This window comes from Salmo salar, chromosome 11 (genome assembly GCF_965601325.2).
Source record: "Salmo salar chromosome 11, fSalSal1, whole genome shotgun sequence".
NCBI lineage: Eukaryota > Metazoa > Chordata > Actinopteri > Salmoniformes > Salmonidae > Salmo > Salmo salar.
The window spans coordinates 63,692,359-63,706,825 of record NC_138301.1 but is presented as its reverse complement, the minus strand read 5'-3'; the positions used below and the strand labels follow the sequence as shown (position 1 = coordinate 63,706,825).

The following is a 14,467-nucleotide window of genomic DNA, read 5'->3' as shown; positions in this document are numbered from 1 at the left end:
TCTAAGTCAGAACCGTCCAGAGTAGTGATGCTGGACAGGCGGGCAGGTGCAGGCAGCGATCGGTTGAAGAGCATGCATTTAGTTTTACTTGTATTTAGGAGCAGTTGGAGACCACGGAAGGAGAGTTGTATGGCATTGAAGCTTGTCGTGGTTACTGGCCCAACACTCTAACCACTAGGCTACCTGCTGGTTACTGGCCCAACGCTCTAACCACTAGACTACCTGCTGGTTACTGGTCCAACGACCTAACCACTGGGTTACCTGCTGGTTACTGGCCCAACGCTCTAACCACTAGGCTACCTGCTGGTTACTGGCCCAACGCTCTAATCACTAGGTTACCTGCTGGTTACTGGCCCAACGCTCTAACCACTAGGTTACCTGCTGGTTACTGGCCCAACGCTCTAACCACTAGGTTACCTGCTGGTTACTGGCCCAGCGCTCTAACCACTAGGCTACCTGCTGGTTACTGGCCCAACGCTCTAATCACTAGGTTACCTGCTGGTTACTGGCCCAACGCTCTAACCACTAGGTTACCTGCTGGTTACTGGCCCAACGCTCTAACCACTTGGCTACCTGCAGCGTATGTGAGTTTGTCTAACTGGTGTGTGTGTGTGTGTGAGTTGGTCTAACTGGTGTGTGTGTGTGTTGGTCTAACTGGTGTGTGTGAGTGTGAGTTGGTCTAACTGGTGTGTGTGTGTGTGAGTTGGTCTAACTGGTGTGTGTGTGTGTGTGTGTGAGTTGGTCTAACTGGTGTGTGTGTGTGTGAGTTGGTCTAACTGGTGTGTGTGTGAGTTGGTCTAACTGGTGTGTGCGTGTGTGTGTGAGTTGGTCTAACTGGTGTGTGTGTGTGTGTGTGTGAGTTGGTCTAACTGGTGTGTGTGTGTGTGTGTGTGTGAGTTGGTCTAACTGGTGTGTGCGTGTGTGTGTGAGTTGGTCTAACTGGTGTGTGTGTGTGTGTGTGTGTGAGTTGGTCTAACTGGTGTGTGTGTGTGTGTGTGTGTGAGTTGGTCTAACTGGTGTGTGTGTGAGTTGGTCTAACTGGTGTGTGTCTGAGTTGGTCTAACTGGTGTGTGTGTGTGTGAGTTGGTCTAACTGGTGTGTGTGTGTGTGAGTTGGTCTAACTGGTGTGTGTGTGTGTGAGTTGGTTTAACTGGTGTGTGTATGAGTTGGTTTAACTGGTGTGTGTGAGTTGGTCTAACTGGTGTGTGTGTGAGTTGGTCTAACTGGTGTGTGTGTGAGTTGGTCTAACTGGTGTGTGTGAGTTGGTCTAACTGGTGTGTGTGAGTTGGTCTAACTGGTGTGTGTGTGTGTGAGTTGGTCTAACTGGTGTGTGTGTGTTGGTCTAACTGGTGTGTGTGTGAGTTGGTCTAACTGGTGTGTGTGAGTTGGTCTAACTGGTGTGTGTGTGAGTTGGTCTAACTGGTGTGTGTGTGTGTGAGTTGGTCTAACTGGTGTGTGTGAGTTGGTCTAACTGGTGTGTGTGTGTGTGTGTGTTGGTCTAACTGGTGTGTGTGTGTGAGTTGGTCTAACTGGTGTGTGTGTGTGTGAGTTGGTCTAACTGGTGTGTGTGTCTGAGTTGGTCTAACTGTTGTGTGTGAGTTGGTCTAACTGGTGTGTGTGTGAGTTGGTCTAACTGGTGTGTGTGTGTGAGTTGGTCTAACTGGTGTGTGTGTGAGTTGGTCTAACTGGTGTGTGTGTCTGAGTTGGTCTAACTGGTGTGTGTGTGTGAGTTGGTCTAACTGGTGTGTGTGTGTGTGTGAGTTAGTCTAACTGGTGTGTGTGTGTGTGAGTTGGTCTAACTGGTGTGTGTGTCTGAGTTGGTCTAACTGGTGTGTGTGTGTGAGTTGGTCTAACTGGTGTGTGTGTGTGTGTGTGAGTTGGTCTAACTGGTGTGTGTGTGAGTTGGTGTAACTGGTGTGTGTGAGTTGGTGTAACTGGTGTGTGTGAGTTGGTGTAACTGTAGGGGAAACAGAGTGTACAGTATAAGGTGAGGACAATGCAGTGTAGTGTAATACTGGACTACAGTAGAGCTTGCTAGAGGCTATGAAGTCATGTTGTACTCATCCACCCGGCCTTCAGCCCAGGCTTCCCTCACAATGTCCTCAGTCAGTGTCTGCTGCTGCGGCCCTGAGCTAATGCTTCCTTAACAACAGATACACACAACGGACAAGGAAGCAGACAGACACGGTAGAGTACACACACACACACTCTGCTCTGTCACTCAAACCAGCTCATCCAATGAAAACTCTTATCTCTCATCCCTCAACTCAATCAGCACATCCACACCCCCCCATGTCAATCAATTCAACTGGTGATCCAATGAGATGTCATCCTGCTCTGCCAGTCCATGTCAGTGATAACCTCAGTGTTCAGTAGTACCACAGACTGGTTCTGTCTGTCGTCAACTAAAGACAGCACACAGTGGGTTGGAAAGATTAACTTTTCTTCAGAGAGGGACGGTCAACAATACACTCAGGTCTTTCTTCTACAGTTAAAACATCAGAAGTTTGATTGTGGTGAAAGATAGTCCTCTGAGTCAAGACAGTCTTTCCTAGCTGAAAGTGTTCTGTTTCTACTGTGCAAAGAAAGAGGGAAAAGTTGTATTGGACTGAGGAACGACCGTACTGTCTTCTATCGGAGCCTCTCTCTATGCTGCTGGAAGTCTAAAGGACTGTATCTCTCTCTCTCTCTCTCTCTGTGTCCCTCCAGAGATGCCGTAGAGGTTGTGGCTGGTCTGTATGATCATGTGGATGAGCTGGTTCACAAGCTGGTGATGCTGTCCAACCAACGCACTCAGGAACTGGACTTTATCATGGAGTTCAAGAGGCTGGAGCTGGGATTCAAGGAGGTGAGAGGAGCTGGGGTATAGGGCTGGGGTATAGGGCTGGGGAATAGGGCTGGGGTATAGGGCTGGGGTATAGGGCTGGGGTATAGGGCTGGGGTATAGGGCTGGGGTATAGGGCTGGGGAATAGGGCTGGGGTATAGGGCTGTGGTATAGGGCTGGGGTATAGGGCTATGGTATAAGGCTGGGGTATAGGGCTGGGGTATAGTGCTGGAGCTGGGATTCAAGGAGGTGAGAGGGGCTGGGGTATAGGGCTGGGGTATAGGGCTGGAGCAGGGATTCAAGGAGGTGAGAGGAGCTGGGGTATAGGGCTGGGGTATAGGGCTGAAACAGGGATTCAGGGAGGTGAGGGGGGCTGTTATAGGGACAGGATATAGGGGCTGGTTATAGGGGCTGGTTATAGGGGCTGGTGATAGGGGCTGATTATAGGGGCTGGTTATAGGGGCTGGGGATAGGGTCTGGTTATAGGGGCTGGGGCTGGTTATAGGTTCTGGGGGATAGGGGCTGGTTATAGGGGCTGGGGCTGGTTATAGGGGCTGGGGGATAGGGGCTAGTTATAGGGGCTGGTTATAGGGGCTGGTTATAGGGGCTGGGGGCTGGTTATAGGGGCTGGGGATAGGGACGGGGTGGGGGCTGGGGGCTGGTTATAGGGGCTGGTTATAGGGGCTGGGGGATGGTTATAGGGGCTGGTTATAGGGGCTGGGGGATAGGGGCTGGTTATAGGGACTGGTTATAGTGATAGGGGCTGGTTATAGGGATAGGGGCTGGTTATAGGGGCTGGGTATAGGGGCTGGTTATAGGGGCTGGGAGCTGGGGATAGGGGCTGGTTATAGGGTCTGGGGCTGGTTATAGGGATAGGGGTGGTTATAGGGGCTGGTTATAGGGGCTGGGTATAGGGGCTGGGTATAGGGGCTGGGGATAGGGGCTGGGGATAGGGGCTGGTTATAGGGATAGGGGCTGGTTATAGGGGCTGGGGATAGGGGCTGGATATAGGGATAGGGGCTGGTTATAGGGGCTGGTTATAGGGGCTGGGACTGGAGTTTACCATGGTTCAGGAACCTGGAGAGGGATTCAAGGAGGTACTGTACATAACAGCTTATAACTCAGCTATGATGCATTATAGCAGAGTATTCCAAACTAGGGGTCCTGATATGAAAATGGGGTCAGGAGAAAAAACTAAACGTTGCGTTTGGTTGGTTGAACCGGGATAACATCGGTAACCTCCGGTAGCCTCTAGATGAGGTTCTAGTAAACAGAGAGTTGGTTCGTAGAACTGGGGTCACATCGGTAACCTCCGGTAGCCTCTAGATGAGGTTCTAGTAAACAGAGAGGCTCTATCTTGTCAAACGTTTAAAATCAAATAACATTGTATTGGTCACATACACGTGATTAGCAGATGATATTGCGAGTGTAGTGAAATGCTTGTGTTTCTAGCTCCGACAGTACAGTAATATCTAACTAGTAATATCTAACAGTTTGACAACATAAACCGCAAAATAACACATAAATCTAAGTAGGAATGAATTAAGACTTTATACATATGGATGAGCGATGTCAGAGCAGAACGGACTGAGATACAGTAGAATAGTATAGAAAAACAGTATATACATAATGACTTAAAGGTGCAATGTGCAGAAATTGCTCCGCCATTTCCTGGTTGATAAAACACTAAACAAGTCTAGTGTAGAGAATCACTGTACCATCTAAACCGCTGTGGAATATATTTTCTATAAACCATAAACGTTGGCCGTTGATTATAGAGCTTTGTTTTACATGATGGGGGGTCGCCACGTTTATTTATTTATCAAAATGGAGTCACGGGGCAGAAAAGGTTTTGGGAACCCCTGATTACAAGCATCAACTGTACATTAGGAGGCTGTCATAGATTTACAGTTATTGTCATTCTGTGTGTGTGTGTGTGTGTGTGTGTGTGTGTGTGTGTGTGTGTGTGTGTGTGTGTGTGTGTGTGTGGTGTGTGTGTGTGTGTGTGTGTGTGTGTAGGTGAGTGACTGGATTGAGGAGGTAGGAGAGAGGCGTCTGAGAACACTCGGAGAGCTGGAGGATTCTCTGGAGCAGCTGCACAGCAAACAGACCCTCTTCAGAGACTTCTACACTGCTGCTTACGTAGGTACCTCTGGCTGACTGGCTGGCTGACTGACTGGCTGACTGGCTGACTGACTGGCTGACTGGCTGGCTGTCCTTCTACACTGCTGCTTACGTAGGTACCTCTGACTGACTGACTGGCTGACTGGCTGACTGGCTGGCTGTCCTTCTACACTGCTGCTTACGTAGGTACCTCTGACTGACTGACTGGCTGACTGGCTGGCTGTCCTTCTACACTGCTGCTTACGTAGGTACCTCTGGCTGACTGGCTGGCTGACTGGCTGTCTGTCTACACTGCTGCTTACATAGGTACCTCTGTCTGTCTGTCTGTCTGTCTGTCTGTCTGTCTGTCTGTCTGTCTGTCTGTCTGTCTGTCTGTCTGTCTGTCTGTCTGTCTGTCTGTCTGTCTGTCTGTCTGTCTGTCTGTCTGTCTGTCTGTCTGTCTGTCTGTCTGTCTGTCTGACTGACTGACATCCACGGTTACATGTCATGAGCCAGTATCACTTCATAATGTGGGCTATGGGATCGTGCACAGACGCAATGCACACAACAGTAAACACTTCCTCCATGCTAGCTAACAACCACATTATAATGTCAATACTAGCTAGTATTATATCATTAAATCACAATGGATTAGTTTCCATGAAACAGCGGGCTAGCATAGCTAGCTAGCTATGTTGTGCTAGCTAGCGAATATGCTAACGTTAGTTAGCTAAACATGTGGCTATGGGCTGCCACTGGCAGTATGGGATCATGGAGAGTGAATTCATTTGTTTTTTTAGTTATCTAGCTGTGGGATCTGGCTATTATCTACAGGGGCTTTATACAAAATATCAACATTAGCGTAGCTAGCTAGATAGCTAGCTAACATTGGAATCAAGACCATAAACTAAGCAAATAACACAGACATGCATTGCCAAACAACACTACTGCCACCTTCTGGTTTGGAGTATTTTAACAAGGCTGAGTGGCTGGAGACTTCAAGGTCTTTGCTGTGTGAAAACCGGGGTGTGTGGGTGGGTGGGTGGGTGGGTGGGTGGGTGGGGGTGTGTGTGTGTGTGTGTGTGTGTGTGTGTGTGTGTGTGTGTGTGTGTGTGTGTGTGTGTGTGTGTGTGTGTGTGTGGGGGTGGGTGGGTGGGTGTGTGTGTGTGTGTGTGTGAGCTATAAAAGTTACTGTCTGTTCTGTCTTATAGGAACACTGTAAGGGTTAGAGTTGACTGTATATTCATCCTGTCTATAGGAACACTGTAAGGGTTAGAGTTGACTGTATATTCATCCTGTCCTATAGGAACACTGTAAGGGTTAGAGTTGACTGTATATTCATCCTGTCTTCAGGAACACTGTAAGGGTTAGAGTTGACTGTATATTCATCCTGTCTATAGGAACACTGTAAGGGTTAGAGTTGACTGTATATTCATCCTGTCCTATAGGAACACTGTAAGGGTTAGAGTTGACTGTATATTCATCCTGTCTATAGGAACACTGTAAGGGTTAGAGTTGACTGTATATTCATCCTGTCTATAGGAACACTGTAAGGGTTAGAGTTGACTGTATATTCATCCTGTCCTATAGGAACACTGTAAGGGTTAGAGTTGACTGTATATTCATCCTGTCTATAGGAACACTGTAAGGGTTAGAGTTGACTGTATATTCATCCTGTCTTCAGGAACACTGTAAGGGTTAGAGTTGACTGTATATTCATCCTGTCTTCAGGAACACTGTAAGGGAGGTGAGGCGCTGCTGAAACGTCTAGAACGCTGGGAAGACTTGTCGTCAGCCGAGTTGCAGTTGTACGAGGTCAAAGTTCGATCCTTCTGGGTCCACCTGCACGACTTCTCCCAGAGGGTAGAAAACACCAAGACCAACATCGACAAGACCGTACGTCTCTATGAGTTCTTCGACAAGGTAAGAGGAACTACTCGCTCTCTTTCTCTCTCTCTCTCCCTCTGTATCTCTCTCATTCTCTCACTCTCACTCACCCTCTCTCTCTATGTCTCTCTCTCCTTCTCTCACCCCCTCTTTCTCTCTCTGTCTCAGGCTCTCTTTACTGCCTCAGCATCATTCACAAGACTCGGTGTGGCACATGCTATTTCGAATAGCTTTGTTTGAATGTTCTTCCTGCAGAATGAAACATTTCTTGCAGTAATATGATACACCAAATGTACATTTTGATTCGGGAACAGAAGTGGAGAAATATGGTTTCTTTATTTCAGCATCTTGAGAGAATGCGAATGTGTAGTTAGGGACCGTCTGTAAAGGTGCTATCTTTATCAGCATCTAGAGAGAATTTGAATGTGTAGTTAGAGACTGTCTGTAAAGGTACCCTCTTTATCAGCATCTAGAGAGAATGTGAATGTGTAGTTAGGGACCGTCTGTAAAGGTGCTATCTTTATCAGCATCTAGAGAGAATGTGAATGTGCAGTTAGGGACCGTCTGTAAAGGTGCTATCTTTATCAGCATCTAGAGAGAATGTGAATGTGCAGTTAGGGACCGTCCGTAAAGGTGCCCTCTTTATCAGCATCTAGAGAGAATGTGAATGTGCAGTTAGGGACTGTCTGTAAAGGTGCCCTCTTTATCAGCATCTAGAGAGAATGTGAATGTGTAGTTAGGGACCGTCTGTAAAGGTGCCCTCTTTATCAGCATCTAGAGAGAATGTGAATTTAAAGTTAGGGACCGTCTGTAAAGGTGCTATCTTTATCAGCATCTAGAGAGAATGTGAATTTAAAGTTAGGGACCATCTGTAAAGGTACTATCTTTATCAGCATCTAGAGAGAATGTGGATGTGTAGTTAGGGACCATCTGTAAAGGTACTATCTTTATCAGCATCTAGAGAGAATGTGAATGTGTAGTTAGGGACCGTCTGTAAAGGTGTTATCTTTATCAGCATTTAGAGAGAATGTGAATTTAAAGTTAGGGACCGTCTGTAAAGGTGCTATCTTTATCAGCATCATAAAAGCTGATAGTATTTCAACCACATAAAATATGCATCCAAGTTGAACTGAAATCTTATCAGAAACATGTTGGGTCGTTTTTCACAGCTTTCTATTTTCCTTTCAACGGGTCAAACTGATGCAGAAAATAATTTCCCGTCATTTATTTTTATTGCATTTTCTCCTTGGTCCCTAAAAATCTTTTTGTTCCTTAATGGAGTGGAGATGACAGAGAGAACTTGACCGATGTCAACTAGATTCATTCATTCTATCACTTCATAACATTATTCTGTTGAGCAATATGGTTTATTTAGTCTTCTAGGGCAACGAGTAATGACAGAAGAGAAGCTGCGTCTATCTAATTATAGACAAGTTGACTAACTAATAGCCTTCCACCAAAATGACAGAAATTATAAGCAGAAGTCGGCCCCCTAAAAAATCCTGCACCCTGTCCAAAAGTCTTTCTGCTGTCTCTGACTGTACCCTACAATGCATCTTCCTAGCTATTTCACTTTATCACATATAGTCGGGTGGTTACGGATGGGTTGTTGGTAATTGTGGGTCGGTGCGGGTGAACAAACAGCTGACCACGCACCTCTAGTGTGTGTGTGTGTGTGTGTGTGTGTGTGTGTGTGTGTGTGTGTGTGTGTGTGTCTTAAAGCAGTGCCAGGAGGGACTGTAGACACACTGTGTTACAGAGAGCTCTCTCAGTGACCTGTGACTTCATTGCCTTGACAATCAATTGTCTCTCACCACAGCCATACACACAGAGACACGCACATTTGTGTATGTGCGTGTGTGTGTGAGGTCACGACATTGTCAGTCACTTCCTTGTCTCAGTCAGATCTTAGACAAGGCATACTGTAAGCTCTGAGCTACTGTAGAGACAGAACAGTATCTTAGATAAGGCATACTGTAAGCTCTGAGCTGCTGTAGAGACAGAACAGTATCTTAGACAAGGCATACTGTAAGCTCTGAGCTGCTGTAGAGACAGAACAGTATCTTAGATAAGACATACTGTAAGCTCTGAGCTACTGTAGAGACAGAACAGTATCTTAGACAAGGCATACTGTAAGCTCTGAGCTGCTGTAGAGACAGAACAGTATCTTAGATAAGGCATACTGTAAGCTCTGAGCTACTGTAGAGACAGAACAGTATCTTAGACAAGGCATACTGTAAGCTCTGAGCTGCTGTAGAGACAGAACAGTATCTTAGATAAGGCATACTGTAAGCTCTGAGCTACTGTAGAGACTTAGACAGAACAGTATCTTAGATAATGCATACTGTAAGCTCTGAGCTACTGTAGAGACAGAACAGTATCTTAGACAAGGCATACTGTAAGCTCTGAGCTACTGTAGAGACAGAACAGTATCTTAGACAAGGCATACTGTAAGCTCTGAGCTGCTGTAGAGACTTAGACAGAACAGTATCAATAAATCCTGTTAACTAACGTTAACAAACCTCATAAACATTAACCAATAGAGAGTCTTCAATTTAAACTCAGTCTGCTGGAGAAAATGTCTGACTTGACAAACTGCTCCAGGTTTGACTTTGAACTCGGTAAATACTTATGGCATTAACCCGATTGAACCCCTGAACTCTCAGAACGTTGTTTACTTTACAGTAGCCTTCTCATACAGTATAATACTGAGTCAGTTCAACCAAGCTGGTCGTCTGTTGTCTCTCCAGAGCCAATACTGTCAGGACACTAAAATAGCAGCCCTCTATCAATGTTTATCGCTCAGTGCCCAGTCGGCCAGTCAGTCGGCCAGTCAGGCAGCCAGTAAGTCAGCCAGGCAGCCAGCCAGCCAGCCAGCCAGCCATCAGGCAGCCAGCCAGGCAGCCAGCCAGGCAGGCAGTCAGCCAGGCAGCCAGCCAGCCAGTAAGTCAGGCAGCCAGCCAGGCAGCCAGGCACCCAGCCAGCCAGCCAGTCAGTCAGTCAGTAAGTCAGCCAGCCAGCTAGCCAGTCAGTCAGTAAGTCACCCAGTCACCCAGTCACCCCTTCATTCACAGCTGCTAACTACAACTACATTCTCCACCAGTCTCCATGGCTGTGTCCCAAATGGCACCCTGTTCCCTATAGGTCTCTGGTGAAAAGTACTGCACTATATAGGGAATAGGGTGCTATATGGGATGATATCTCTCCCTCTGCAGACAGACAGTCCCTCTCTCTCTCAGGGTGAGCAGCCATGGTTACAGCCCACAACAGTTGTCCTCCCTACAGAATGATCAGTATCACATTTAGTAATGAGCATCATCCTAGCACCCCTCCCACCTTGTTCTCCCCCTCTCTCTTCCTCCCCTTAAACCACGGCAGAGTGACCCCAGTGGGGGTGTCGGCAGAGCTACACTATCTCCTACCATCTGTTGACATATTGGGCTGCTAGCTGTTAGCTGTGTTAATGTGAATCATATTGAGCTGTTAGCTGTGTTAATGTGAATCATATTGAGCTGTTAGCTGTGTTAATGTGAATCATATTGAGCTGTTAGCTGTTAGCTGTTTTAATGTGAATCATATTGAGCTGTTAGCTGTTAGCTGTGTTAATGTTAATCATATTGCGCTGTTAGCTGTGTTAATGTGAATCATATTGAGCTGTTAGCTGTGTTAATGTGAATCATATTGAGCTGTTAGCTGTGTTAATGTGAATCATATTGAGCTGTTAGCTGTTTTAATGTGAATCATATTGAGATGTTAGCTGTGTTAATGTGAATCATATTGAGCTGTTAGCTGTGTTAATGTGCATCATATTGAGCTGTTAGCTGTGTTAATGTGAATCATATTGAGCTGTTAGCTGTTAGCTGTTTTAATGTGAATCATATTGAGCTGTTAGCTGTGTTAATGTGCATCATCTAGCTCTTATCACTAGCTCTGATCACTTATTCAGTTACAGTACAAAGAGAATGGTGTGGATAATGGCTTCCCACGGGGGGACCAGTACGGAGAAAAAAAATGTATGAAATGTCTGGATAAGAGCGTCTGCTAAATGACAAAAATGTAAAAAATGTAAAAAAATATTGAGCTGTTAGCTGTGTTAATGTGAATCATATTGAGCTGTTAGCTGTTAGCTGTTTTAATGTGAATCATATTGAGCTGTTAGCTGTGTTAATGTGAATCATATTGAGCTGTTAGCTGTGTTAATGTGAATCATATTGAGCTGTTAGCTGTTAGCTGTTTTAATGTGAATCATATTGAGCTGTTAGCTGTGTTAATGTGTATTATATTGAGCTGTTAGCTGTGTTAATGTGAATTATATTGAGCTGTTAGCTGTGTTAATGTGAATCATATTGAGCTGTTAGCTGTGTTAATGTGCATCATATTGAGCTGTTAGCTGTGTTAATAATGTGAATCATATTGAGCTGTTAGCTGTGTTAATGTGAATCATATTGAGCTGTTAGCTGTGTTAATGTGAATCATATTGAGCTGTTAGCTGTGTTAATGTGAATCATATTGAGCTGTTAGCTGTGTTAATGTGAATCATATTGAGCTGTTAGCTGTTAGCTGTGTTAATGTTAATCATATTGAGCTGTTAGCTGTTAGCTGTGTTAATGTAAATCAAAAGACACAGATAGACAACAGGGATATGACACAACACAGAAGGCCTCGTCTTCATGTTGGAACAACACCCATCTCAACCAAACAGCTAGCCCGGTCCCATATCTGATAGGAACGACACCCATCTCACCCAAACAGCTAGCCCGGTCCCAGATCTGATAGGAACAACACCCATCTCACCCAAACAGCTAGCCCGGTCCCAGATCTGATAGGAACAACACCCATCTCACCCAAACAGCTAGCCCAGTCCCAGATCTGATAGGAACGACACCCATCTCACCCAAACAGCTAGCCCGGTCCCAGATCTGATAGGAACGACAACCATCTCACCCAAACAGCTAGCCCGGTCCCAGATCTGATAGGAACGACAACCATCTCACCCAAACAGCTAGCCCGGTCCCAGATCTGATAGGAACGACACCCATCTCACCCAAACAGCTAGCCCGGTCCCAGATCTGATAGGAACAACACCCATCTCACCCAAACAGCTAGCCCGGTCCCAGATCTGATAGGAACAACACCCATCTCACCCAAACAGCTGGCCCGGTCCCAGATCTGATAGGAACAACACCCATCTCACCCAAACAGCTAGCCCGGTCCCAGATCTGATAGGAACAACACCCATCTCTTTCTACTTCAGATCAGCCTGAAGGAAGATGCCTTTTTAACCTGACTGGGTTTGGTATTAACTTCCACTAGCCTGGTCCCAGATCTGTTTTGTCTCTCTCTTTTCCAACTTCATTGCTCATCGTCATGCCAAACAGTCTGACCTCATGCAGCAATCTTCAAATATAAACATTTAATCATTAATGATCTATTTGGCATGATAGTACAGACAAACAGTCCCACAGGCTAGAATTAATACAGACAAACAGTCCCACAGGCTAGAATTAATACAGACAAACAGTCCCACAGGCTAGAATTAGTACAGACAAACAGTCCCACGGGCTAGAATTAGTACAGACAAACAGTCCTCCAGATCAGAGGCAGTAGGGATGACCAGGGATGTTCTCTGTTTAGTGAGTCCTCCAGATCAGAGGCAGTAGGGATGACCAGGGATGTTCTCTGTTTAGTGAGTCCTCCAGATCAGAGGAAGTAGGGATGACCAGGGATGTTCTCTGTTTAGTGAGTCCTCCAGATCAGAGGCAGTAGGGATGACCAGGGATGTTCTCTGTTTAGTGAGTCCACCAGATCAGAGGCAGTAGGGATGACCAGGGATGTTCTCTGTTTAGTGAGTCCTCCAGATCAGAGGCAGTAGGGATGACCAGGGATGTTCTGTTGATAAGTGCGTGAATTGGACCATTTTCCTGTCCTGCTAAACATTCAAAATGTAACGACTACTTTTGGGTGTCAGGTAAAATGTATTCAGTAAAAAGTACATTATTTTATTTAGGAATGTAGTAAAGTAAAAGTTCTCAAAAATATAAATAGTAAAGTAAAGTACACATACCCCCCAAAACTACATACGTAGAACTTCAAAGTATTTTTACTGAAGTACTTTACAGCAGTGTTCTGTCTGTGTGTACTGTGCTCAGCGGAGACTCTGGTAGGAGGCTACCCAAGACCCCTATGTTTCATATTTCACTGTAGACAGTCAAAGTCTGGTCTAAATTAGACATGAATCACTGTAGACAGTCCCAGTCTGGTCTAAATTAAACATAAAGTGCATTCGGAAAGTATTCAGACCCCTTTACTTTTTCCACATTTTGTTACATTACAGCCTTATTCTAAAATTGATTAAATTCATTTTTTTCCTCATTAATCTACACACAATAGAGAAAACAGGTTTTTAGAAATGTCAATAAATGTATTAAAAACTGAAAAACAGATACCTTATTTACATAAGTATTTATTTTTAATACGTTTGTAAACATTTCTTAAAACCTGTTTTCGCTTTGTCATTATGGTGTATTGTGTGTATATTGATGAGGAAAATACATGAATTTAATCAATTTTAGAATAAGGTTGTAACTTAACAAAATGTGGAAAAAGTCAATACTTTCCGAATGCAATGACCCATTTATTGAATTGAAATGAGATTAGGATATGACAGCTTTTTTGTTATCCTCAAGGACAAACAGAAAAGGTCTGGAAGTCTCTCTCACAGCTGTAACAGGAACATAAAGACATGTATTGGACCAAATATAGACATTGTTTGTGTCCACCAACCCCTATGTTCTTCTGTCCCACAGAGTAGGGATGCCAAACAATACCAATCCACATCCACACCACAGCCCTGGGCTCAGACACATATTCCAACCCTTTATTGACATGTCTCTCCCTGTAGTAAACCCCCTACAGCCAAACCGACAGCCAGACAGCCCCATCACAGATCAGGGGAAAGTGACAGTTAGCACTGAGGTGAAGGGAGGAGGTGGGGGGGGGGGGGGGTGTGTTTGTGGCTAAAGGGCAGCTTTACACATCGCGCTAATCATCTCCCATTGAAAGTGCAGCGCTGCACTGACCATTGATTTGTGCTGTGATTGGGATTTGGCCTGGGGGGGGGCGACACAGGATAGGAGACATGGGGTGGGGGTTTGGAGACAGGGGGTAAGGGAGGACAGGGGTGTTTGGGGTATGGGCCAGGGTGCATCGTATGTGGTCTGCCCCCCCCCCCCCCCCAGCATGTCACATGCCGGACAGTGACCTCCTTAGGCACCAGATGGTCCCAAAGACAGAGTACAGTGTGTGGGTGTGATGAAGTCTCACATGTCTGAGAGGAATACAAAAGGCTGTGCAAGATCGATCAGTCGTCAGTCCACTGTAGAGATATCAGATCGATCAGTCGTGAGTCCACTGTAGAGATATCAGAACGATCAGTCGTGAGTCCACTGTAGAGATATCAGAACGATCAGTCGTGAGTCCACTGTAGAGATATCAGAACGATCAGTCGTGAGTCCACTGTAGAGATATCAGAACGATCAGTGGTGAGTCCACTGTAGAGATATCAGAACGATCAGTGGTGAGTCCACTGCAGAGATATCAGAGCACAGAGTCTCAATACCCCAGCCTGGCCTCAATACCCCAGCCTCAGCCTG

At 45.7% G+C, this 14,467-nt stretch overlaps 1 protein-coding gene across 1 annotated transcript in view; it reads left to right on the top strand.

Moving 5' to 3' along the window:
- LOC106594058 (puratrophin-1) overlaps window positions 1-14,467 on the top strand; it is a 315,209-nt gene that overhangs the window by 213,520 nt on the left and 87,222 nt on the right. The window contains exons 9-11 of the mRNA XM_045689763.2: window positions 2,710-2,848; window positions 4,845-4,967; window positions 6,660-6,851. Of these exons, the coding sequence (XP_045545719.2) occupies window positions 2,710-2,848; window positions 4,845-4,967; window positions 6,660-6,851 (454 nt within the window). The remainder of the gene's footprint in view (window positions 1-2,709; window positions 2,849-4,844; window positions 4,968-6,659; window positions 6,852-14,467) is intronic.